Source organism: Vulpes vulpes, chromosome 11, assembly GCF_048418805.1.
Source record: "Vulpes vulpes isolate BD-2025 chromosome 11, VulVul3, whole genome shotgun sequence".
NCBI classification, from domain to species: domain Eukaryota; kingdom Metazoa; phylum Chordata; class Mammalia; order Carnivora; family Canidae; genus Vulpes; species Vulpes vulpes.
This window is the reverse complement of record NC_132790.1, coordinates 29,309,942-29,336,982: the sequence shown is the minus strand read 5'-3', so window position 1 is coordinate 29,336,982 and position 27,041 is coordinate 29,309,942. Positions and strand designations below refer to the sequence as shown.

General features: G+C 39.8%; 1 protein-coding gene and 1 pseudogene across 7 annotated transcripts; one reads left to right on the top strand and one right to left on the bottom strand.

Annotated features, from left to right (window-relative positions):
• The first annotated feature begins 1,264 nt into the window (after nucleotides 1–1,264).
• ALG8 (ALG8 alpha-1,3-glucosyltransferase) lies at nucleotides 1,265–27,041 on the top strand. 7 transcript variants are annotated; one of them, XM_072726000.1, is made up of 14 exons: nucleotides 1,277–1,425; nucleotides 4,890–4,968; nucleotides 8,882–9,075; nucleotides 11,383–11,492; nucleotides 12,958–13,025; nucleotides 14,204–14,316; nucleotides 16,006–16,132; nucleotides 16,383–16,486; nucleotides 17,324–17,444; nucleotides 20,910–21,049; nucleotides 22,528–22,667; nucleotides 24,164–24,261; nucleotides 24,590–24,662; nucleotides 26,408–27,041. In XM_072726000.1, exons 7-14 carry the CDS (start codon nucleotides 16,015–16,017, stop codon nucleotides 26,637–26,639), a joined length of 1,026 nt encoding a protein of 341 aa, XP_072582101.1. In that variant the 5' UTR covers nucleotides 1,277–1,425; nucleotides 4,890–4,968; nucleotides 8,882–9,075; nucleotides 11,383–11,492; nucleotides 12,958–13,025; nucleotides 14,204–14,316; nucleotides 16,006–16,014; the 3' UTR covers nucleotides 26,640–27,041. The 7 variants fall into 7 exon arrangements, with proteins under 7 accessions (XP_025866202.1, XP_072582101.1, XP_025866203.1 ...); XM_026010417.2 differs by lacking the exon at nucleotides 14,204–14,316 and having other exon boundaries at nucleotides 1,265–1,425; XM_072726001.1 differs by lacking the exon at nucleotides 14,204–14,316 and having other exon boundaries at nucleotides 1,303–1,425; nucleotides 20,951–21,049; nucleotides 22,562–22,667.
• On the bottom strand, nucleotides 18,945–19,853 carry LOC112928609 (large ribosomal subunit protein eL6 pseudogene; annotated as a pseudogene).

Genomic DNA, 27,041 nt, shown 5'->3' with positions numbered 1-27,041 from the left:
TCTCATGAATAAATAAATAATCTAAAAAAAAACATCTAAGAGAGATCAGTTAGATGCATATAAGGGTCTGGAGGTGCAAGAAGAGGGCTGGGCTTGAGATATACATTTTAGTGTCATATTTAGATGGGTAGTATTTGAAGATGTAAGAGGGCATAAGCTCCTGTGAAGAGAGTTGAGTGTCCCCTACATGCTATGCTGTCCATCTTTCAGCCCGAAAAGGATGACTTAACTTCTCTGAAACATTATTTATTGAATCTCTCTTCTGTCCCGGCATCCTATCAAGCTATTTATGTGCAGTCTCATTTAATCCTCACAACCACCTTATGAGGTAGATACCATTTTTTTATCTCCTATTTACAGAAAAGGAAACCGAGGCTTGGAGAGATTAGTCGTGTCCAAGATCAGACGGTGCATCATGCAGACTAAGTCCATCCCTCTGCGTTGGCCCTTAGGGCCCATGCACCAGCAGCACTGGCACGATCTAAGAGTTTGTTAGGCCTCCTGAATCAGAACCTGAATCTTTACAAGATCCCCAAGTTATGTATACACTGTGTGACAGGCCCGAGACTCAAGCCTGCCTCCAGAATGGATGGGTCCCCGTCGGGCAGGTGCTGCACCAAGAGCCTAGCTCTGAGTCCTAGAAGCACCAGACGTTTTCACCTCTGTATCTTAGCTCCCATCATTGTCTCCGTTCTGGTGCCAGATTAGGCACCTCCAGAACTCTCAGGTGCTTTCGTCTCCTGTAACTCTTGGGTCCCTGCGCCGTCTCCTCCACTTCTTCCTCGCCTGGGTACCCCATTCTGCAAGGCACATGCAGGAAACGCCAGAGCAGGCGTGTGCAGCAACTATTCCAGAGGAAGTATGAAGTAGCTGACGAAACTTAGCCTGCCATCGTAAGAGACCTGCGCTGACGCAGCCCTTCCAAGCCGAGCCCCAGCGAGAGGCTGGACAGTGGGGGGAAAAAACCGGCCAGCGGGAGATTTATTTTTTTTTTTTTTGAAATTTTATTTATTTATGATAGTCACAGAGAGACAGAGAGAGAGGCAGAGACACAGGCAGAGGGAGAAGCAGGCTCCATGCACCGGGAGCCCGACGTGGGATTCGATCCCGGGTCTCCAGGATCGCGCCCTGGGCCAAAGGCAAGCGCCAAACCACCGCGCCACCCAGGGATCCCCAGCGGGAGATTTAAACGCCGGAGCTCTGCCGTCCCGCGGGCGGACGGGCTGGGCGCATGCGCGGAGCGGCCGGGCGCCCGCTCAGAAGGCCCTCCCCGCATGCGCGGGAGCCCGGATGCGGATCCGATTGGTTCGAAGCGCGCGACGCTGCGGCAATGGCTGCCCCCGGAGTTGCGGCGGGTGGTGGAAATTGGTTCTCGGCTCTGGCGCTCGGCGTGACTCTCCTCAAATGCCTTCTCATCCCCACCTAGTAAGGGACCCGCACCGCGGTTGGTCAGAGCGGGAATGAGGAGCGTGGACGCCCGTGGGTGGGAGGAGGAAAGGGGACTTGGAAGTCGGGCGCTGTGCTTCCCATGCCGCGGATTGATCGTTACCTTTTTTTTTTTTTTTTAAGATTTTATTTATTTATTCATGACAGACACTGAGAGAGAGAGACAGAGACAGAGACACGGGCAGAGGGAGAAGCAGGCTCCACGCAGGAAGCCCGACGCGGGACCCGATCCCGGGTCTCCAGGGTCACGCCCTGGGCCGAAGGCGGCGCCAAACCGCTGAGCCGCCCGGATTGATCGTCACTTGACCTGAGAACTAGATCACAGCCCTGGTCGCTGGCTTCGGTGTTTCTGAGCCTTGGGTCCTCATCTTAGTGTGCAGGTTAAGGACACCCGCCTCCGTCGTTCACTCAGCGGTAGTTCGCAGTGGCCCGGTGGCGAGGCACCAAGTCCTGGAGGTGCTGTGAGGGGAAAGACGTTTCCGGGTTCTGCCCTCGATAGAATTCGTGGGGGCAGATGGACAGAAACGATAGTGTTAGGATCTGTGAAGGAAATAGAGTCACTACGGGTCTTTTCTCCTTGAGGAGGTGATGTTTAAGTTAAAATTCGAAGGATGAAGGAAGCAATGTAAAAAAGCAGCTCAGTCACAGGAGAGAATAAATGTGAAGGAGGCCTTTGTGGTAGGAAAGAACTCAGCGTTCTGGGAACAGCAAGTGCCCATTGTTGCTGAAGAGCAATATGGCAGGAGGAGAGTGGCACAGGATGAGGTGGGCAGTGGCCAGATCACACAAGGTTAGGCCATTTGAAAAATGGAGGGGCAAGTCTGAAAGCATGGAAACCAGTGAGGAAGCAACCACCAAGTAATGCGTATTCTGCGGGAACTCAATATTTGTTAATATTAGCTTCCACCATTTGTTCTTCCTTCCTAAATCTTATGCAGTGATTTCTCCCTTCCTCTAGGTCTCCCTACCCTTTCCCAGTTTAGGTTTTGGTTTACTGATAATGTTTGCTTCAGTTCTTGGTGATAACCTGTTGGGTATGGAAGGAAGAGTTGTATGTATAGAGTGTGCATTCACACTGATGTGTATACGTGCTTATATAAGCAATGAAGTGTGTGTAGGTTTAGACTTACACTTAGGAAAAGGAGGAGTTGGCCAAACTTTCTGCATCACTGAAAGGAAATAAACTTCTTTCCATTTTAAAGGCAAATTGGAAAAACCCTTCTAAAATGTGAGAAATTCCTTTCAAATCAGAGTGAAAGGGAATTTTTGCATATAAAGTGATGTTTTTTGCTTTAGTTACTTAAGCCTAGAGATGGGTCTTCAGGGTTGTTTCTTTGGTCCAGGATTAAGAACGTATGTAGTTGTAGTTAATGCTCTGCTTCTCAAATTGTAAAACTCGGGGATGTGAGAGGGAAGCTACAGGATAAATGTAAATATAGTCAGCAAAGTGTTAACTGCTTTTTACATACCAGGTATTGTGGGTAGGCACTACAGGGGAGGACAGAATGGATGTGATCACTAACCCTGTAAAGAGTGTAGTTTTGTGGGATAACAGTTCCAGACACAAATCAACACAAATATGTAATTACATAACTATACTTGTGTTAAAAGCATTACAAAGGAAAAGAATGGGATTCTATAAGGGGACTAACCCTGGGGGACTTACTTTAGATTGGGTGTCAGGGAAAGTCTCTGAGGAATTGACATGTAGTTGAAGGCCTGAAGATAGGCCCAGTACATATCTTTTGATAAACATGGGTAAATGCATTTCTGTTGAGTACTGTATATACTTAGAAATGGAATTGCTAAGTCGTGGCTATCAATTTTGAATTGTGATTTTGAGGCATCTGAGGAAAATTTCAGTGTCAGCAGAAATTTGGGGATGTCTGTCTCTAGAACTCAGAAAAGAGATCAAACTTGTATTGTGGTATGGGAGTCATTGTACAGTTGATAATGGACGCAATAAGTATGAATAAGATCGTCCAGAGTGGAGTAAGTTCCATAAAAAGAGGACCAAGAACTGAACTTACGGGAACACCAGCATTTACCTGGTGAATACTGAAATGGAAAGCCATGGAACAGACATAGAAGGGGTTGGCTAGGAAACTCAGGAGAGTTGTCACTGGAAAGATTGTATGAAACTTTGAGAAGTGTTCATCGGGTTTTGCTGCGGAATTCATAGTTGACTTTGGTGAGTAGTTAACTCAGCAAGAATGTATTGAGCCCATCCACATATCAGGGGCTCTTCAAGATGTGGAGGGGAAGTACAGCAGTGGACAAACAGAAAAAAAATTATTCTAAAGAGGGAAAAGGGTATAGAATATTCCACCCCAAAATAAGGCTCTTTGGCATAAGGATTATTGGGGGCTGATTATTTGGAGAAACTGCAGACACAGGAAAAGCTCTGAAAGCAGAGTAGAAGTTGCCCTTTTATAAAGAAAATTTACAGTAGCAAGGGGGCCTGTATTGGGAAAGGAGCTGTTACCAGAGATCCCTTTTTCACCTGAGAGACTTATCTGCTGGCAGGGCAACCTTTGTGCACCAAACATCCTCTTCTGGCTTCTAGTAAATTGCCGCATCCCCATTGGAAAGCCCAGGCCCCTATCCCTTTCCTCAGCTTAGGGTGGTATATGAGCCTCAATCATTTGGCTGCCTTCTAAATCTCCTATCTTTCTCTGTTCTTTTGGGGCGTTCATACATACATGTATTATTAAAATTGGCTTTTTTTTTTCTCCTATTAATCTGTTTTATGGCAGTTTAATTCTTTGGCCAGTTACAGAATTTACAAGGGTAGAAGAGAACCTGTTTCTTTCCCTGCAGTGGAGATGCTTGACTGTATTTATGTATAGTGAGGAATTTGGAGACATGGGAAAGGCATGGCAGCAGCCTTTTCCACCTTTGCTTTCTGATGAACTCCTACTTATCCCTGAAGATCTAGTTGGTGTGTGAAGCATTTTCCAGATAATGAATTTTGTTAGAATTCTTTATGAACAAGAGTAAGTTACTTCTGAGCAAGAATAGCCAGAGGACTTCCGTTATTTAAGTAGGACTTTTGGTCAGCCCTTCAGATAACTCTAAGAACCTTTTCACTTTTATATAGATCCCCAACTTTTCCAGAAGGCCAGATAAGTGCAGTGTTTCAGGATTATGTAATGCCTGTTTGTGTTTTTATAGGATCATGAATATCACTATACAGGAGTGTTTGTCCATTTAAAAGTATAATTTTAGAAATGTGAAATGGAGGGGCCCCTGGGTGGCTCAGCCGGTTGAGTATCCAAATTTTAATCTCAGCTGGGGTCTTGATCTCACGGTCATGAGTTTAAGCCTCCAGCTGGGCACTACACCAGGTGTGGTATCTACTGTTAAAAAAAAAAGAAAGAAAGAAATGTAAAATTAATAAATGTGACAAAATCTCATTTCACTCATCCGATTGTTTTGAATAGCCATTCCACGGATTTTGAAGTACACCGAAACTGGCTTGCTATCACTCACAGTTTGCCAATATCACAGTGGTATTATGAGGTAAGTTTTAATTTTCACTTTTTCGGTGGCTTATCTATTATGGTGATAATGTGATATCATATAAATACTACTGATGTTAAAACAGCTTTCCAGGAGAAAAAGTTTTCCATGTAATTATAAGTCTAATTAATCTTCATGAAAATTGTCTTTTTTACTCCATTCTGTCCTCTGGCACTATTAGGGAACCCTATTACTTCAAAGTGAGTTTCCCAAACTATAAATTGGGAATTATAATATTCACCACACTCTTTTTGAAAGAATTTGGGATTAAGAGGAAAAATTGGATTCTAGGCCTGACTCTGCCATAGCATAGAAAATATATTTCATTTCTCTGAGCCTTAGTTTCTCATCTGGCACATAAGGATTTGGAATGAATTATTTCTAAGATCCTATTCCCTATATTTAGTGATTTATGAGAAAAGGAATAGTCAAATGTGATATGCAGGCTTCTGGTAATATACAAAGCATTCTCTTCTATTATTTATAAAACCTATGTATTTTTGTTTCTGGTATGAATTACTAAGCTGCAAATGGTATTTCATGAAAAACAGACATCACTTCAGAAGTGTCTTCATCAAAAACAGCACTCTGCTGCAGGGAGATTTTTTTTTTTAAGACAATCTAAAGTTTTCTGTGAATTTGTTCTTGCTTTGGAGGGGGTTTTTTTTGGCCAGATCAGAACAATCCTTAATAGCTTAAGAACAATGAGTAAGACTCAGTTCTGGGTAAGGCTTGACTACATGTGAGAAGAGGCTCACAGTAGGAGATAAGGCTGAAAAGGTACATTCAGTCAGGTCTGGAAGGGTCTCTCTGGCATACTAAAGGGAGTAAACATGTGAACAGTGGACTGCTTAACTGTGACTTCTAACCTGCCTTTCTGCTCTGGCTTTGGTTAAATTGATTGGTCAACTGATTGGGAAAGACACCCAAAATACCCATAGTAAATATTTACAGAATGAACACAGTTGTTTTGAATCTTCGTATGAAGAGGTTGGATGTTTCTGTATTTGAAGATACAGCTCTTGGAGAGAGCAAGATAAGAGTCCCTCACGTACAGCAGTGTGGTAGCAGCCAAGGGCGTTACAGCTCAGACCAGATATCATGAAACCAGCACAGACTGACGACAGCCAGAACTGATAACCAGCAGAACCAGAAGAAGCCTGCAAAGACCCAAGACTGATTAGACTCCTTTAAAAGGGGATGACTTTTTCAGCAAACTGTTAGGCTCTTCAGACGCTGACCTTTTCACTGCATTCAACCTCTGGAGAGTGACAATTTGCAGCAAAAGTCTTCCCCTTTTAAAGGAGTCTAATCAGTCTTGGGTCTTTGCAGGCTTCTTCTGGTTCTGCTGGTTATCAGTTCTGGCTGTCGTCAGTCTGTGCTGGTTTCATGATATGTGGTCTGAGCTGTAACGCCCTTGGCTGCTACCACACTGCTGTACATGAGTCCTTGCTTGACGTGAGTGACTCCATCTTGATTTCTACAGCTCTGTTGTAGTGGCTTACTGAGCTAATGGATTTGGAGTCAGGAGACCCCAGATCTGAGTTCCAGCTCTACCAGCACTACCAGGTATTAGTTTAGTTAAGTGATGGAACTGTTCACTTGGGAGAAAATGATAGCTAGTAGCTTCACAGGCTTCCAAACTCTTTAAGTAAAAAAATGGCCCCAGATGGAAATCTTTGAGATCAAGAGAACCTTCTGAGTTAGATTTGGAAATTTGGCAGCACTTGTCCCTCCCAATTTTTTTCCGTGCTTCCTGGTCCTTATTTTAAAGTAATAAACGTGTGAATAAGATAAAGTAAGAGGAAACCTCATAGATGTTCTATAGAGTAAATAGCTTTTTAAGCATAGAGTGAACTCTAACATGGAAAACTGTAGCTGGGAACTGCAGATGTTATTGAAGTCAAAGTTAATGATGACTTCCTTGGAATTACATGGAGTTTTAATTTCTAAACTTGTTTCTTAAGTATCTATACCCTAGTAAGAAAACATTGTTGATCATTTGCTATTCAATGTGAGTTTATTTATAAATTATGCAAATACTGCTTTATTAATAAACTGTTAAAAATAGGCACTAAAAAGGATGAGATTAAAAAATAGAATTTCTGATTTTTCTATCTACAGTTTAATAGCTCATCTTGTTCACAGTCCACATTGGAAACTTGGAATTAGGGAAGGAAACTTCTTATGAGGGAAAGCTTAATGGGTATGTTCTTAGCTTGAGTGCCCTAGGAGAGCCTTTGGGTTTGCCTCTTCTAAGGCTTCTACATTTTTATATCTGCAGGGGGAGTAGCTAGGCTGTATCTGATCTGGACCTAAAGTTGTCATTTATCCTTACCATGAACAAAGAGCTGACAAATAGTTTGTCTGAGCCTCTATTACCTCATTTTATACCACAGAATGACCCTAAATAGTAGTCCTGTGGGCACCCAGTTAGTACCCAGTGAACCCTCAGTGCAATTCCAGGAGAGGGCTTTTCCATTGAAAAGAGCAACAAACACAGAATAGGGAGATTATTAGGTCTGAGCTCTTAGAGGTGCAAGGTCCAAGTTTAGTTTCAGGGACAGTCTATGGTGAGAATATGATTTTTTAAGTGGTAGTGAATAATGTTTATTGATACTGGTTCAATGCTATATAAACAGTATTTTGTATATGTATATAAAATTTAATATAATAACCCATAAAGTATGTACTACTATCTCTGTTGTTTGGATGAGGAAACAGATTTAGAGAAATCTAAAAAAATAATATCCTGAAATTACATACTTCATTTTCATTTACTCTACATTTCATATGATCTGCATTTATATTTACTTGTTAGTAACTGTCATTCACTTAACTAATGATTAATAATATATCAGGTACTTACTAAATGTTCAGAATACAAAAATGGCAAAGAGTGGCTTTTGCTCTCTTAACTTCAGTATCTCATAACCTATTGGAACAAAAGGTAAATAGCATTTGTCTTTCTTTTTTTTTTTTTTAAGATTTTATTTATTTATTCATGAGAGAGACAGAGACACAGGCAGAGGGAGAAGCAGGCTCTGTGTAGGGAGCCGGATGCGGAACTCGATCCCGGGTCTCCAGGATCATTCCCTGGGCCGAAGGCGGCGCTAAACCGTTGAGCCACCCAGGCTGCCCCTAGCATTTGTCTTTCATTTCGACATTTATAACTGTATTTCATATGTATTATATCAACTAACCCTTACAATATGTATTTTACAAATAGGAAAATTGAGTCTGAGTTAGAACTTGAACCCAAGCTAGTGAATCATTTGTTATGCTATAGCTCCCTTTTTATATTTAGATAAGCAGTATTGTATCATAACCAGGTTTATTACTGCAAGTTTCATTAATTTCCTTTTGAAATATTGTTGATTCTAGTTAAGGAAATTGAAGGCCATATTAGGGGATCCCTGGGTGGCTCAGCGGTTTAGCGCCACCTTTGGCCCAGGGCGCGATCCTGGAGTCCCGGGATCGAGTTCCATGTCCGGCTCCCAGCATGGAGCCTGCTTCTCCCTCCTCCTGTGTCTCTGCCTCTCTCTCTCTCTCTCATAAATAAATAAATCTTTAAAAAAAATGAAGACCATATTAAATAACTTAGGAACCAGGTGTTGGTGTTCTGCTCAGTCTTCCATAGGAATTACTCTATTAATTTAGGTCTTTTTGTTGTTGTTGTTTGTTTATTTATTTGGGGTAATCTCCAACCCGAACATGGAGCTCAAACTCACAACCCCCAAATCAAGAGTCACATGTCTTCCAACTGAGCCAGTCATGCACCATAGGTCATATCTTAAACGGGATTTCATTTCATGTGTTTTCTTAAAGACTAGAGAATGAAGATTTTTAATCTTATATCCACTTTGTTTATTGAGTTATTTAGGACATGTTCTATCTTTGATTTTTACCACAGGCAACTTCAGAGTGGACCTTGGATTACCCTCCTTTTTTTGCATGGTTTGAATATGCCTTATCACATGTTGCCAAATATTTTGATCAAGAGATGCTGAATATCCATAATCTGAATTACTCCAGCTCAAGGACCTTGCTTTTCCAGAGATTTTCTGTCATCTTTACAGATGCAGTCTTTGTGTATGCTGTCCACGAGTAAGTCTGAGAATGTCATTTTGTATGGAAGGTGTTGAGGACATAATATAGTATTAAGTAGCATTAACTGGTTCCTCATTTGGGGAAAACTAAGTTCATATAATGGCAACTACTAGAACAGTCTCGAACTCTGTATTTATGTTTTAAATGATATAGTGAGTAATTACAGTAAACAGTCTCCCTGAATCTTGTGGAAGAAAATGTGGGTTAAGGTAGAATTATAAGACCGAGGTGAAACAAGAAATTGTGAACATTGTGAAAGTGGTCCCAAATAGAGTTCTGTCTCCATTTCTCCTGCATAGAATGGCTCTGTATGCTTTTCCTTCCGTTCCTGTGGCCGGCCCCCAGAGTCTTCTGTGATATACCCCACTCTTTAGGATACACATCCATACATACAGCACACACACATGCATTGTCTGACCGCCAGTGGAATTTCTATTCTAGTAAACTCAGGAAATCTTACTGAGTATTTTTATTTGTTGTTTCTGGATTCTTTCCTTTATGAAGACCCTTTGCTAATTTTAAGTTATGTTTATATTTTATATTTTTATGTTTTGAATCTTCTGTTATAAATTAATTTTTAGTTGAATACACATATATACAACATCTTGTACAGTGACTTCCAGGTAGTAAGTTCTCAGTTAATGTTAGTTTCTATTCTGTCCTTACTCCTGCAGATACAGTTGTGACAGAGCACTATGTCCCTTCAGTGAGCCTTATCACAAATGGATCATTTCTCTTTTGAGGCCCTGAACCCTTGCCCCATTCAGGAAAGAATTCCCGTGGGAATGCTTTAACCTCTGCTCTTTATCATGGAGTATTTCCTGTTTGACCCCTCACTTTCAATCTGTTTGTGACCTAGGAAGAGTGGGAAGGGAAGGCTATTTGTAATATACGCCTTTAAACTCAAAACATTTGAATTCAAGCTCCCAGGGAGAGCATATATATAGGCAGAAAGAGGAGGGAGTAGAATTTATTTTCATTTGCAATGTTGAGGGAGCAGTTAAGATATAAATTGTTGAGACCTTATGTGCCAGCTCCCAGAATCAGACACCAACTATAGATAGTAACTTACTTAATTTTCTCAATTATCCTGTAAGGTTACTGTCTCTCTTGATGAGGGAACAACAGGCTCCATGGAGGAAAAGCAGGTTACCTTTTGGTAACCCCCTTTTCACTGCATCTTTATTGTCTATTTCTTTTGGCTTAGATTCCTGTTTTTAGGATTTGCCAATATTCAAGTGAAACACATTTTTAAGAATCTTTTTATAGGATTATACAGCTGTGTCAAAATTTTGGAAAACAGAAAATGACAAATACACATAAGGTAAAAAATTACCCATACTTTTCCACTCAAAGCTATCACTATCAATATTTTGTGTTTTTTTTTTTTAAGATTTTATTTATTTATTCATAGAAACACAGAGAGAGAATGAGAGGCAGAGACACAGGCAGAGGGAGAAGCAGGCTCCATGCAGAGAGCCGGACATGGGACTTGATCCAGGGTCTCCAGGATCACGCCCTGGGCTGCAGGCGGCGCTAAACTGCTGTGCCACCGGGGCTGCCCACTGTCAATATTTTGATACATACTATTTCACCCTCTCTTCTGTATCTGAATATAATTTTTGTAAAATAAAGATAGGACAATAATTTTTTGTCACCTTTTTGTTTTTTAAGATTTTATTTATTTACTCATGAGAGACACACTGAGAGAGAGAGAGAGAGAGAGAGAGGCAGAGGGAGAGGGAGAGGCAGGCTCCATGCAGGGAGCCTGATGTGAGACTCGATCCCAGGACTCCAGGATCACACCCTGAGCCAAAGGCAGACGTTCAACTGCTGAGCCACCCAGGCGTCCCTCATGGCTCTATTTTTAATTTGGCTGGTATGATATATAATTTAGAGTGCTGTATCATCTCAGTATGCTTTTTTTTTTTTAGTATAGTTGACATACAGTGTTATGTTGTTATATTAGTCTCAGATATGGTCTGCATTTTTTACTCAAGGCTGATACAGTGTGTGCCCTCTCAATTTTCAAAATCCTTTTGAGTTTATGGTGGTTGTTTTTTAACTTTTCATTTTATTAAATGAAGACTTTGTTTCAAATCATCATAGCTGAGAAAGAGACATGGAACTGTCCCTGAGTTCTTTGTTTCTGCTGTCACCTTTGTAAACAGTCAAGAACAGACTGGATAGTTTATCAGGAACAGCTAATAAAATGTATCTGAGTGTATCAGAGTATACTCTGTACTAGTCTTGTGATATTCTAATGAAGATGAAAGTTGTTTCTGCTTCCTTCCTGCTGTATAGGTGCTGTAAATGCATTGATGGGAAAAAAGCAGGTAAAGAACTTACAGAGAAGCCAAAGTTTATCCTATCAGTGTTACTGCTGTGGAACTTCGGGTTGTTAATTGTGGACCGTATCCTTAACATTTTCTATACTATTCTCTTACTTATTCTGTTATATGTTAAGTATAAGATTATTTCTACAATGATGATTCTGAAATGTGAGCTGCTATTGAAAATGGGTCAGTAGGTTCCCCAAACTGTGGTTTCTTTGGGTTCTCCAACTATACCAGACTGATTGTTAGCACATTTTGTCTCTGAAAAGTTAATGATGTTCAAGAACCAGTTAAAGCACTAGTAAGTAAAGTAGTATGCTGGGGTTTGTTAACTGTCTTTAATCATATATCTTAAATAGTTTTAAAATATGTTATTCTAAATACCTTTCCTAGGAAAGGGCCTACCTTAGTGTCGTTTGTGGGAACAGATAGGCCTTCATGCTTTTCCACCATCTTGTCGTACCACAAATTAACAGGCAAAGTTCTTTTTTTTAAAAAAAAAAAAAATTTATTTATTTATATATATATATATATATATATTTATTTATTTATTTATTTATTTATTTATTCAGGAGAGACAGAGAGAGAAGCAGAGACACAGGCAGAGGGAGATGCAGGCTCCATGCAGGGAGCCTGACGTAGGACTCGATCCTGGGTCTCCAGATTATGCCCTGGGCCAAAGGTGGCACTAAACCACTGAACTACCCAGGCTGCCCAACAGGCAAAGTTCTTAAATCCAGAAGATTGAGTGAAAATCTCAATGGTAAAAGCCTAATATTCACAATTTTCATAAAGGTAACCACGTATGAGGAAAACACCCAGACTTTGGTTGAAGTCTGACCTGGCCTCATCTCTTAGCTATGGCATTGCAGTAGCTTTAGGCCACATGTGGATTAATGGCTCTGAGCTCTAACTTCCTCACAGGTTCATTGTGAGGCTTACTAAGTAAGATTGTGTATTGATACTCTATACAAGGTGCTACATGCTAGTGGCCTTAAGTAGCTGTTAGGTCCCTTACCTTCTCATCCCCCCCCCCCTTTTTTTTTTTAAAGATTTTATTTATTTATTCATAGACACACACAGAGAGAGGCAGAGACACAAGCAGGCTCCACGCAGGGAGCCCGACATGGGACTCGATCCCAGGTCCCCAGGATCACACCCCAGGCTGCAGGCGGCGCCAAACCGCTGGGCCACAGGGCTGCCCACCTTCTCATCCCTTAATCTAAAAAACAAAACCAAAAAATTTGCCCCATAGCTGCTGGGTCTTTAAGGTAGAAAAAACATGGGAAAGTTTCCTGGTTTTCTTCTTAAACACAATTTTTTTATGCCCTATATAATCCTTGACAATATATACACTTTAATAGAGTTTGTCTGATTTGATTCTGTTTACAGAAAACACATTTATGAGACGTCCAAACTGGAAGGAATATTTTTGTCTTTAGTTTGCTCATTAGGAAAGCGTTTACATTTTTATACCCAGTCTGCTAACACAGTTCAATTTAAATTTGATATCCTCTGTTGTCTTTCCTTAACCTAAGTCCAGATATTCATTTCCAGTACAATGGTTTTTTATTTGGATTAATGTTACTCTCCATTGCACGATTGTTTCAGGTAAATACAAAATAGGCTGATGAGATTTTTTTCCCCTTAGGTCTGAGTTGGTGCTTATAAAGGCAGTTGGTGCTTATAATGAGTGATAGGCAGACTTATTTGACCAACTGTTTTTGAATTGCCAAGCACTGTAGACACTTGCATTGAGTGTTTCTCTCAAATTCTGTCTTCTCTTTTGATAATAATTTTCTTCTTTTTATGCATAGACTCTAAAAACTTGTTAGAGGGTGGCTGGCCTGAAATATACTTGAGGTGCTGTATTTGGTTCAAATCATTTATCTACAATGAAATATTTAGTTTTTACAATATAATAACTGATGGTAGGGTTTCCCCATCAGAAGCAGGTAGCATGGTAACAGAAAGTATGGGATTTGAAATCAGAAGACTTGAGCTGAAATCCTGACTGACCCTAATAAACTGTATGACTCAGTGCTCACACAAATGCACTGGCTACTTTGGGTTAGGTACATTGTATTATATATAATATTGAGTAAACCTCACAACTATTCTGTGAAGTTGTAATTATTGTATTGTAATTATTACCCTTCTCTTTATAGAGGAAGAAATCAGAAGTTCGGATTTCTGGGGCACCCCTCTGTATGCTGGCTCAGAATCCTTAGCATCAGGGTTTCAGGCTCTACAGAGAATTTTGATTCACAGTCATGTTTGGGAATCATTAACCCAAACAAATCATTTAATCCCTCAGCCTCAGTTTTTGCATCTATAAAATGAAGTGTACCATTTGTTACATTCTTATTTGTAAAATGAGACTCCCTACTTGGGCGCCTGGGTGGCTCAGTTGGTTGAGCATCCAACTCTTGATCTCAGCTCAGGTCTTGATCTAAGGGTTGTGAGTTCAAGCCCTGCGATGGGCTCTATTAGTGGGTGCAGAGCCTACTTAAAATGGGGCTTCCTACCTCACAAGGACTTTGGAAAGATCAAATTTGATAATTTGTTTTAAAGTTCTTTGTCAACTATAAATGTCTAGTTTTTTTCTTCTAACCATAAAAAGCCACATAGTACTTAGAACGTAATTGGCATTCAATGATTGTTGAACAAAAGTTAGCTATAGAACCAGCTAGACTTTCTCTGAATCTCAAATAAATTATAAAATGGGTGACAAGAGATCTGAAACCCCCCATTCTCTTTCCTCATCATTCCTCATTCATCTATTCTAGACCACACCCAATGAGACAGTGAGAGAAGGAACTTGGCATTTCATGGTCCCTTTGGCAGTTTCCTTGCTGGACCACAGGAACATTATCTCATTTGATCCCCAGATTCCTGTGAGGTAGGTAGAATTCAGATTTATTTAGTTAAGTCAACTTGGGATTTTTTTTTTATTTGCTTTAAATCAGATTACCTTTAGTTTAGTAGGGTCAAGTACTGTACTTGGTGCCTTCAGCCTGATAGTACTATATGTTACCTTACCTGTAACAGAAGATTTAAATGGTTCTCTGGTAGCATAACATCATATGTATTCTTTCGTACCCTCATTCCCAGCTCCTCCATGGAAATCAGCTCCAGCTGTTGTAAAACTGTAAAGGGGGGAAGGGTGATTGAATTCTCTGGGCTGTAGATCTTTAAAGAGAATTTGTAATGTGTTGTTATGATGTGTCCTGTACCTCAGCATCAAGCTTAGTATTGAGTAAATACTTTTTGCAGAAATGAACTAGGCTCAGTATAAAAACTAATGAATCACTTGCCTGTTTTCATCTTAGCTTGCATGTAGAATATTTGCCTGAATTTTAAAAATGTTTTATTATAGCAAATCTAAATCATATACAAAAGTAGAGAAAATACTACAGTGATCTACATACATGCACATACACACATCCCAGACATAGTATTTCATTAACTAGTTCAGAATATATATTTTAAAATATGTATTTTTAGTTATAGTAAAATACACATAAAATTAACTATCTTAACCATTTTTGAGTGTATAGTCCAGTATTGTTAAGTATATTCACATTGTCATGTAACCGATCTCCAGTGGGTTTTTTTTAAGGAATTTAATTTTTTTTTTAAGATTTTATTTATTTATTCATGAGAGACACAGAGGCAGAGACACAGACAGAGGGAGAAGCAGGCTCCATGCAGGGAGCCTGACGTGGGACTTGATCCTGGGACTCCAGGATCATGTCCTGGGCTGAAGGCAGGCGCTAAACTGCCAAGCCACCGGTGCTGCCAGGAATTTAATTTTTATAAATAGTTTTAGATTTATGGAAAAGTTGCAAAGATAGTGCAGAGTTCCTGTAGCCCTCACCCATTTTCCCCTAATGTTACCGTCTTTTTTTTTTTTTTTAATTTTTTTTTTTAATTTTATTTATTTATGATAGGCACACAGTGAGAGAGAGAGAAGCAGAGACATAGGCAGAGGGAGAAGCAGGCTCCATGCACCGGGAGCCCGACGTTGGATTCGATCCCGGATCTCCAGGATCGCACCCCGGGCCAAAGGCAGGCGCCAAACCGCTGCGCCACCCAGGGATCCCGTTACCGTCTTCTATGAAACTATGATACTGGGCAGCTTTGGTGGCTCAGCGGTTTAGCGCCGCCTTCGCCTAGAGCGTGATCCTGGAGACCTGGGATCGAGTCCCTCGTCGGGCTCCCTGCAGGGAGCCTGCTTCTCCCTCTGCCTGTGTCTCTGCCTCTCTCTCTCTCTCTCTCTCCTTTCTGTGTATGCTCATGAATAAATAAATGAAATCTTTAAAAAAAAAAAAAAAACTATGATACTTTCATCAAGACTAAGAAACCATGCTACACATCTGAAACTAATACAACACTGTATGTTAACTAACTGGCATTAAAATTAAAACTTTTTTAAAAAAGACTGAAAAACTGACATTGGTGCATTCAGATTTCACCAGTTTTTCCACTAATGTTCTTTTTTTTATTCCAAGATCCAACCTGGATACTGTATTACTACATTTAGTTTACCCTGAATTTTAAAGTGATGTTTCCCTTTTAAATCTCCTAGAAAAGGCATATGGAAGGAGCATTGCTCTTTGCTGTTCTTCTACATTTCAAGCACATCTACCTCTATGTAGCACCAGCTTATGGTATATACCTGCTGCGGTCTTACTGTTTCACTGCAAATAAACCAGGTAAGTTTCAGTGATAATACCAAAACCTTTATTTTATTTTTGCTTGGCTTGGTAGCTTGCTTCATGAGAGGATTTTATAGATACCTCTCAGCTAGTGATCCTACAAACCCTTTGCCCATTCTGACTTTTCTGTGCCCTTGCCACATAGTAGATATTAGCGTACTATCAGGGGACGCTTCTGGTTTTAGCACATTGTATAAGTTATGGTTTTCCATACTCCTAGAGTAATGGTAATGTTCCTTTTCTGTAGATGGGTCCATCCGATGGAACAGTTTCAGCTTTATCCGTCTTATTTCCCTGGGACTGATTGTTTTCCTAGTTTCTGCTCTTTCGTTGGGTCCTTTTCTAGCCTTGGTAAGTCTTATTTTCTTAATAAAGTAATACGTGTTTTTTGTTGTTGCTGATATTGTTGTTTAGAAAAAATAATAAAACCAAGAATGTATAAAATAAACAAAACTACCTTTTTCTTAGTCTTCCCCAGTGTGACTCCCCAAAGATAGGATGGTATTCTTTCTGACATTTTTGTTAATATTCAAACATGTATGTGTATATTTATATGTTTTACTCATGTCTTGCACACACAGGCACACACAGAATCGATGATCACTGTTCACAGATTTCCATATTTGCTAATTTGCCTACCTACTACAATTTATTTGTAACCCCCAAATCAGTACTCAGGGTGCTTTCACAGTCATTCACTGACAGCAAACATTCAAAGTACCTAAAATATTACACATGTTCAATAGATATTTTTCCCTTCTTCCCACACCCTGAATTCAAGTAATTAATTTTAATTCCGGCTAAAACTGAAAAGCATCACATCTTTTGTAAAGTCTTCCTTGGGGCCACCTTCTCTTCAGTAGACTTGAATAAGCTGCACTCTTTGTCCTCCTTTGCACCTCATAAATTCTTCTCTTATTATACTTCTCCCATAACAGTACTGGACTGGTATTCAGTGTATCTTGTCCCCCTAACAGATGAGAAGGTTAGACAAGAGGAGTTTGTGACAGTTGCTCAGCATCACACAACTACTCAAAGGAACAAAGACTGCAACTTATAACTTTCCACACACCACGTCACAGATAGTTCCTTAGTTCTCTTACTGTTTTTTGTTGTTGTTGTTGTTGTTTAGTTTTCTTTTCGAATCTGGAAAAGATTGATCATCACTGTTGAATCTCGTTTCTACAGAACCAACTGCCTCAAGTCTTGTCCCGACTCTTCCCTTTCAAGAGGGGCCTCTGCCATGCATATTGGGCTCCAAACTTCTGGGCTTTGTACAATGCTTTGGACAAAGTGCTCTCCGTCATCGGTATAGTAGCAAGCCTTCTTACTTAGATGATGAATTTGGAAAGGATGAGTCACATTGAGAAATGGAAAACAGTGCTTTGTGCTTTGAATGGGCCTGAACTATTTGTCTAGCCATACATTCCAGCTTTCAGCTCTAGGAACTCAGGCTTCAGTGCAGTAGACAAACTGTGCTCCTTACGAAAGCTATCTGTGGCCATGAGCTTGTTGATCCTTTCCTGGGGGAAAATAGAAAATATTTAGACATTCTTAAAGTAATTTTTGCCTTAAGACACTATTCAGCAGGGAAACGTAGTCTAGCCTGGGTGGCTCAGTGGTTGAGCATCTACCTTTGGCTCAGGGCATGGTCCCAGTTTGGGGATCGAGTCCCACATTGGGCTACCTGCATGGAGCCTGCTTCTCCCTCTGCCTATGTTTCTGCCTCTCTGTGTGTCTCATGAATAAATAAATAAAATCTTTTAAAAAAAAAAGTTTGGGTAGTGATAAAAAATATATATATATCTTGAGATCGTCCTACTGAAAATAATTCATTCTGGAATAATTCTTAGTAGTTTGTGAATATAGCCTAACTTGATGGGAAATGGTGGGATCAAGAGAAAGAGAGGTCTGCAAATTCTGTCTCTAACGGGCCAGATAGTAAATAGCTTAGGCTTTGCAGACCACATAGTGTTTTTGTTTGTTTGCTTTATAACTTTGGAAAATATAAAAAACTCTTTGTAGCTTTAGGGCTATACCAAAATAAGGGGATTGCTCACAGGCTGGGGATTTAGCCCTCAGGCTAGATTTTGCCAACCCCTGATCTAGAGTCTGATGACTTGGTTGGAGGTCCACCTGCATAAATTAATGGCTGTGTGGCATTGACCAAGTCACTTGATCTTCTAGCAATTATAATAAAGGGCTAATATAAGTACTGTACCTGTGCAGCATGTTGTAAGAAACACACAATAATAAAGAAATACCGGGTTGCTGGTAGCAGGGGCTTTGGAGCCAGACGGACCTGGGTTTAATTCTACCACTTATCCCTTGTGTGACTTTGGACGACAACTTACACATCCCTCTGTGCCTTCGGGGCCTGAAAGTAATGGCTACAAAACTCTTGGTACATAATAGCTGTTCTTACTATTTTTGGTGCATACTTTGTAGGAAATCATAATGTGATATTCTCCCTCACCCACTATGAATCCAGCCTTGATGTTCATGGATCCTTACAAGGAATTTCTTAACATTTATATTTCAGAAACCTTAAACAACCAGCATGGTTATGAGATTCAAGGGCCACTTTCCTTGTCTGACTCAGGAAGCTACCCTGTACATTATCTTATTTATCCGTCTCCTCAGAGATGTCTTACCTGGAAAGTCAGTGGCAGGGAAATCATTACTAGCTTTAAGAGTGAATCATCAGACTGAAGAGAAAAAAGGAAAGAGGTTTAATGAATACAAAATATTTTGGTAGTCTGCACCTTGCTGCATTTCACTGATTTTTTTTTTTTTAATGGATCAGTTTAATTAGGTTCTTTGTAAGAAATTTAGAACACCAATTTGTGAGGGTAAACTCCATTTGTGAGAGAAAACACAGAGCGGAGGTAGCCCTGAATCTGAGGAACAGCTTTGATTTTTGGCAGAATTTGCGAGTCCACAGCTTTCTGATCAACCTTGCACTGCTCTGTAATCTCATATTTCTCCTTCTCTGTGTCAAAAATCTCCCTTCCTGGTGTCTGGGTTTACGCAGCTTCTTCTTCTTGAAATAAGCATCAGTGAGATGTTTGGGGATTTTCACACTGCTTATATCAATTTTGGTGGAAGTGGCAATGACAAATTTCTGGTGTGTTCTACGCAGAGGAACTCGGTTGAGGGCCAGAGGTCCAGTTACAAGTAGCAAGCCACTGCTCAGTTGCTTCAGGAAAACTACCCTCTTGCCTCTGTGGCACCCAGTAAGGATGATCAAAATGGTCCCAGGATGTCTTGTTAGCTCACAACTGTCTCACATGCTGACTGAAAGGTTTTTTTGCCATGGCTCAACAGCTTGCGAGGCACATCTTCAGTAGATAATACCTAGGCATTTTGCGAAGTTTAACCACTCAGGTACCACCATTCTTGTCACCACCAACTGGTTTTGTTACGGTAGCAAGAACCTTCTCCTTTTTCTTTTCAACCCTGGATTTAGCTGCCAAATACTTCCTCTTGTACATGGCTTTTCTGGAATACATAGCCGATCAGGAATATCTGCCAATTCCTCTGACTAGGACAGGGTTTCAGCTGCCGTGGGGCTTCCCCTTCTTTGGCGTTTTAGCCTTGAGGTTACCCTTCTTTGCCTTGCCACCAGCATTAACCTTCTTGGCTTCAGGTTTCTTCTCCTTAGTATCTGGCTTCTCGGCTTTTTCGCCCGCCATCTTGCAAGATGGAAAAGAGCCATTTCACTGATTTTTAATGGCATTAGGCCCATGCAGGTGCTCAGATTGTCTGTTCTATTAGCTTGTTTGGGATAGGGTTTGCTTCATCATCCTCAGACTTGGCTCATTTAATAAGTATTCCTTGAACCCCTAAGTGCTGGGGCTGGAAATGAACTAATCATCATTTCTGCCTTTAAGAAACCCAATTGTAGTGGAGAAGTAAGTCCATAAACAGATAACAGAGACATGTACAAGGTCCATAGATACATATGTGTATCTAGCCCACAAGAAAATCAGTTTTCTTGTGGGATCCCTGGGTGGCTCAGTGATTTAGCGCCGCCTTTGGCCAAGGCGTGATTCTGGAGACCGGGGATCAAATCCCACATCAGGCTCCCTGCATGGAGCCTGCTTCTCCCTCTGCCTGTGTCTCTGCCCCTCTCTCTCTCTCTCTCTCTCTCTCTCTCCCTCTCCCTCTCCCTCTCCTTCTCCCTCTCCCTCTCTGTGTTTCTCATGAATAAATAAATAAAATCTTTAAAAAAATAAATAAAACCTTTCTCAGATAAGGGAGTGAATTAGGAGTTAACTTTGCAAAGTGAGTAGGCCACTCTAAGCAAAGGAGAGTGCTATGTCAATCGGTAGTGGCCACACCACATTTAATAAGTGTAGGAAATGAAGCTGGAATGGTAGGAAGGAGCTAGATCATGGAAGATACTCTATGCCATGCTTGAGAATATGGATTTTACTCTGTAGGCAATGAAGGATTCCAAGTTGGGGTGTGATGTGATCAGACCTACATTTTAAAAGCCTGCTTTATTTTCAAGGTGACACCAGATTGCTCTTCATGCCACCTGCAAGCAAAGATCCTTTTAAGCTGCATGCATTCCCTATTCCAATGCAAACACTTCTTTGCATTGTATAATCTCAAGACCTGGGCATTTTAAGTAGAGTAGTACAGAATTGAGTTAATATATCCTGACCTTGAAGCAGCAATAAGATTTAGTAGCTTTTTCTTCCTCAAGGAGTTGGTAAAATATGGTGTGCTATTGATGAAAATTAAACAATCTCTACGTATTCTGTAGGTTTGGAATTGAAACTGCTTGATCCCAACAAAATTCCCAAGGCTTCAATGACAAGTGGTTTGGTTCAGCAGTTCCAACACACAGTCCTTCCTTCAGTGACCCCCTTGGCCACCCTCATCTGTACTCTGATGGCCATATTGGTAAGAATTCACCCACAGTACTCATTTCTTGAGTTTTCTCTGCTTCTCTCTTGTGTGGCTGGTTAATTTCAGCTTTCCAGTTTTTCCAGCTGTAGGACAAATACCATGATCCTGCTGCAAATGGAGGTATTTCATAGCAATTCTTAGAGTAACTTTGAACACCTGAAGGAAAGATTACTAGTAAAACCCCTTTGAGAAAGATCCTCATTGCAGCTGTCAGATCATCTGTTCACCCTCCAATGAGGAAAAAGGAAAAGCCCAGTGAGGAGGGGGCAAGGATTGCACTGTGGAGAAAGAAGGAAATGTGTGTAGTGGGGACATCCAGGTTTCTGTTGTTTGTTTTCATCCATGCTAACTAGTCAAAAATCCACAGTTGTCTGGACTGCATGGATATTTTTGTTTTGATGACGACTGCAGGTTAGAATCAGCAATGGCTATTTGAGCATCAAACATTGAATCTCACATGAGTCAGATGCTGATAGAGGCTTCATTCATCGCTTTTTTTTGTTAGCAATCACAGTGCTCTCGATTTCATGATATAATTTTAGCAACATTCAATATAAACTCAACCTTACCAACAATTATACTCAGCTTTAATTTTAGTTTCTAAAAGACCAAGCCTCAAAAGACACCTGACCCCCACTTAATTAAGTGGCAGTACTAGTAGGTAACTAAGCTCTGCTGGCCTATTTGTTCCCATGTTCTAAGGTAAAAAACTTTTATTTATCTTTATGTATTTTTTTAAACTTTTTTAAAATCTCAGCCTCATAAGCTGCATATGGCAGGCCATAGTTTTATTATAAAATACAGTCTAGGGGCAGCTGGGTGGCTCAGTGATTGAGTGTCTGTCTTTGGGTCAGGTCGTGATCCCCGGGTCCTGGGATTGAGTCTTGTGTCAGGCTCCCCATGGGGAGCCTGCTTCTCCCTCTGCCTGTGTCTCTGCCTCTTTCTGTGTGTTTCTCATGAATAAATAAATAAAATCATAAATAAATAAAAACACTCCAGGCCACAAAGCTGGGTATGTGTTTATTAACATAGCAAAATCTAATTTATTAAAAAAAAAAAATCTAATTTATTATTAGCCCCAGAATATTGATGAACTTTTGTAGTTTAGCCTAATAGGTTCAGTGACTACTAATTAACTAGTTCTGAAGGTCTAATAAGGGGTTTTATTGGATATCCTAGAACTTAATTTTGTCATTTATCTTAATTAATTTTATCATTTATTATTATTATTATTATTATTATTATTATTATTACTTTAATGAGTTAAATATTTCCAAAAGCCTTTTTTCTCTGAGTGGTTTTTTTATAACTTCTGGTGGAGTGTTAAAGTGATGAATTATCCCAGTTTAATGGAGAATAGTCTAAGATCTATGGTTTTTGAGAGATGATATAAATTGTATTTGCCTGAACAATGTTTCTGTAAAGCCTGTTTTAAGTGATATTGAAGTTTTACCTTTGCCTGTTGTTTCTAGCCCTCTGTTTTCTGTCTTTGGTTTAAACCTCAAGGGCCTAGAGGCTTTCTCCGATGTCTAATTCTTTGTGCCTTGAGCTCCTTCCTGTTTGGGTGGCACGTCCATGAAAAAGCCATACTCCTCGCAGTTCTCCCAATGAGGTAAGCATGTAACTCAGCTGGCATTTCTGGCATATTTCACAATTGACCCTCTTGTTTTCTATTTGATCTGTTCCTTCTAGACATGTTCAGTGGGATGGGCAAAGGCAAAGATGTACAGGAACAGATTTATACCAGGACAGGACAGGGACGCTTAACTTGGGATCCCTGGACCTGTGAAATTGCATGTATAGTTTCTGCACTTTTTTTGTTAAGAGGTACTGTAGTGATTAAGAACCATGGTGCCAGGCTATTAGATCTGGATATTGAATGGCAGCATAGTATAGAAAAGTGTGGGCTTTGGTGTTATCACATCTGAGGAAATAAGGTTCCACAGTTTCTTCTTCTTCTTCTTCTTCTTTTTTTTTTTTTTTAAAGATTGTATTTATTTATTCATGAGAGAGACAGAGAGGGAGAGAGAGAGGCAGTGACACAGGCAGAGGGAGAAGCAGGTTCCTTGCAGGGAGCCTCTATCCCAGGTCTCCAGGATCAGGCCCTGGGCCAAAGGTGGCGCTAAACCGCTGAGCCACCCGGGCTGCCCTCCACAGTTTCTTTTTAAGTATTGTTAGTCAAAGTAAGGATTGAGTCCATTGTGGAATAAAATCTAACTTTTGTATAGCACTTCACATTTTGCAGAACTCTTCTTGGGGTATCGGTAGGGGTTGTTTTATTTTTTACATGTTTTTTTCTTTTTGAGCCTCACAACAACCTTTAACGTAATTAGGATAAATGGATATCATCCCGTCTTAACATCTACAGAAACTGGGGCTCAGAGAGTTTCAGTGACTTAATCCAAAGCCATACAACTACCAGGTAGCACAGTTAGGACTTAAACCAGATGTTATGATGCTGATTCCTATAATCTTTTCATTGTACCATGCTTGAAAAAAAATAAGTGCAATAGTATCCATTTTGTATAAAATTAAAATTAAAACCTGATAGATAGATAGATAGATAGTAATAGAATTAGCCTTTTTTTTTTCTTGATGTTTTTCTTAAATCCTGAGAGAAATCATTTAAGGTTTGAAGGAACCTTAAGCAAATTTGTCACATCAGTATATGGCTTATTTAGATTCATTCAGCAATTTGGAGTTTCCAAAATAAGAAATAGAGCAAAAGTTCTAATGTCTTTAGTTAGAATTCATACCAAGCATCATCAGGCACATTAAACATTAAACTACCAAGTTCTGTTTCCCTGGCTACCACCACTAGGCAGCTCCCAATCCCACAACATCCCTTTCTCTGGAGAAGGCAGTTCTTCAGGGAAGCAGGACTCTTTTTGACTACTCCCGGTCTGTGTGGTACATTCTTTTATGAGCTGCTAAATTTCCCCACTAAATTAATATTCTCAATTGAATTGTACTTGTAGCAAAGATCGGTATGCTATCTTATGCTTAAGCCAGTTCTAGAAATAATAATAATTACAGTTTATTCAAGCTTTCTCAGTGTAAGTTTCAATTGTTACTTTAAGGAATTATTATAAGAATTTTTATTTTTAGCCTTCTGTCTGTGGGAAAAGCAGGAGATGCTTCAATTTTTCTGATTCTGACCACAACAGGACATTATTCCCTCTTCCCTCTGCTCTTCACTGCACCAGGTAAACAGCTTTTTTTTTTTCTTTTTAAGAGAAAGAGATTTGATTGCCATGCCCTATGCCCTTTTCATCAGGGCCTAGAGATCAATACTGAGTTAAACAACCTTAAAATCTCTTGGAAGGAAAGAGTTCATCCACTGTCTTAAATAAAACTCCTAATTTGTCCCTAATCCTCATTATCTTTAGGTGTTACAAAAATGCACAGTTAAGCTGAAAAAGCATTGCTAACACTATATAGCTGCATCAGTGTGTTTAGATCGCCTTAAGTATCACAAATCTTTTTCTTATCAATTGGATTATCATCTGTATTTTTTTTTTATTCTTTTAACAGAACTTCCCATTAAAATTTTACTCATGTTACTGTTTACCATCTATAGTATTTCCTCACTGAAGACTCTATTCAGGTAATCCAAAAGAGTACAGTTAAAATTATGTTTGCTCTTGTGAAATGTTTATTGCTAAATGGTCAGCTAAGCCTTTTAAGAATATTTTTTACGTTATGACAGTAATAGAACATTTACGAATTGGCAAATTTTTTAAGGGAGAAATTACCCATAATCCTGTCATTCTGACATAACAACATAGTTCATGTCTTTATTTTGAGGGAGTATTTGAGAAGGGACTACCAGCTTAAATTAAAACCTTATATGAAAAAATTGGAATGTAAAATATGAATTCTAAGTAAAACCACATAAATATAGATGCATAAAGCTAAAATATATATAAAAATTCTTGCCATAGAATTATGGGTGGAATTTCTTTCTCTTTTAAACTTAATATAACATTATCTGTATAATTTTTTTTAAGATTTTATTTATTATCTGAGGGATGCCTGGGTGGCTGAGCAGTTGAACATCTGCTTTTGGCTCAGAGGGTTATCCTGGGATCCAGGATCCAGTCCCGCATTGGGCTCCTTGTGGAGAGCCTGGTTCTTCCTCTGCCTGTGTCTCTGCCTCTCTCTCGAATAAATAAATAAAATCTTTAACTTTTTTTAATTAAAAGATTTTATTATTTTAGAGAGAAACTGTGTACATGAGCAAGGAATGGGGTAGAAGGGCAGGGAGAGAATCCCAGACTGACTCCCCCCGATGCAGGGCTCGATCCCATGACCCTGAGATCATGACTGGAGTGGAAACCAAGAGTCAGAGCTTAACCAACTGAGCCTCCCAGGCAACTCTGTATAATTTTTTATTAAAGTTTCCCTATGATTCATATCTAATTGTGTCCAAGAGCCTTTTTTACTTCATTATATTAAAACTCAGTTATAACTATGGGACCTAGCAATTTGACTGAGGTATATACCCAAAAAGAACTGAAGACAGGGACTCGAACAGATCCATGTACACCAGTGCTCATTGCAGCATTATCCACAGTAGCCGAAAGATGGAAACAACTCAAGTGTCTATCAGCCAGAGAATGGATAAAGAGAATGTGGTGTGTACATGCAGTGGAATACTGGCCACCTGGAGAGGGGAATGAAGCACTGACACATTAGAACATGGATGAACCCTGAAAAACCTAGGCTAAGTGAGCTAAGCCAGACTCAAAAGGACAAAGATTGTATAAAATATCCAAAATAGGCAAATTCATAGAGACAAAGTAAATTAGAAGGTACAGAGTAGGGATGGGGGAAGAGGAATGTGGAGTGGATTATTGCTTAATATTTCCAGAGGTTCTTTTGGGGTGATAAAAATGTTTTAAAAATGGGTAGTAGTGATTGTAGCATCATTGTCAGTATACTCAATGGTACTGAAATTCACACTTAAAAATGGTTAAATAGCAAATTATGTTATTTTACCAAAACAAACATTTTAAAAACCATCAATTATGTATCATTTACCATATCTTACTCCATTATCACAGCATCTAGCTGCCTTTCCGCTTCCAGACACATAGCTGATTCTCCTGGCGGCTTCAGCCAGGGGACGGTGTAGGTAGATAACAATTGGGTAAATTTGGATTGTTTGAGATAATGCAATGGCGTATCATTATCAATTTTTCCTAAATGTGGAATTGAATGCACTCTTTTGACTATGGCTTTGACTGTTCCTCAGGTCAGGACAGTGCAGATGGGAAGCTTTAGCTGAGAAATGTTTGCTAAACCAGAATGACTCATTTAAAATAGACTTTTCTCTCCTTTTTTCTTCAGAAAAGAAAAGACTCTTTTTAATTGGATGGAAACTTTCTACCTTCTCGGCCTGGCACCTCTGGAAATCTTCTGTGAATTTGTATTCCCTTTCACTTCCTGGAAGCTGAAGTACCCCTTTATCCCTTTGTTACTGACCTCAGTGTATTGTGCAGTGGGCATCACATATGCTTGGTTCAGACTGTATGTTTCAGTATTGACTGACCCTCCTGTCGGCAAGACAAAGAAACAATGAATAAAGGAACTGCTGGGATGTATTCCAAGCAATTATTTCATGGGAAATTAATCAGAACTTGAAGAAAGTTGCTGGTGGCATGAGCCATTCATTTCATTTGTTCTGTTTGGAGGACCATTCTTCTAAACTTGGCCTTGCCCAGCCTAGCAACCTGATTGTCACCATGGTGAGAAGCCACTTGTCCTCCAAAAGCAATAAAACACATTTGAAACAAGTCTCGCCTTGCCCTGTTAAAATTGTCTGAGATTGCGAGGTTCCCGTGCTTGCTCAAGGCAAGCAGGAAGTCTACCAACAGTATGATTATTTGTAGCCTGTGATGGCCATTGTCATTATAAAGCATAATTAGAATCATGTGCTAAGGGAAATATAAATAAAATGCCTTTTTGTATTTCTGAACAAAAA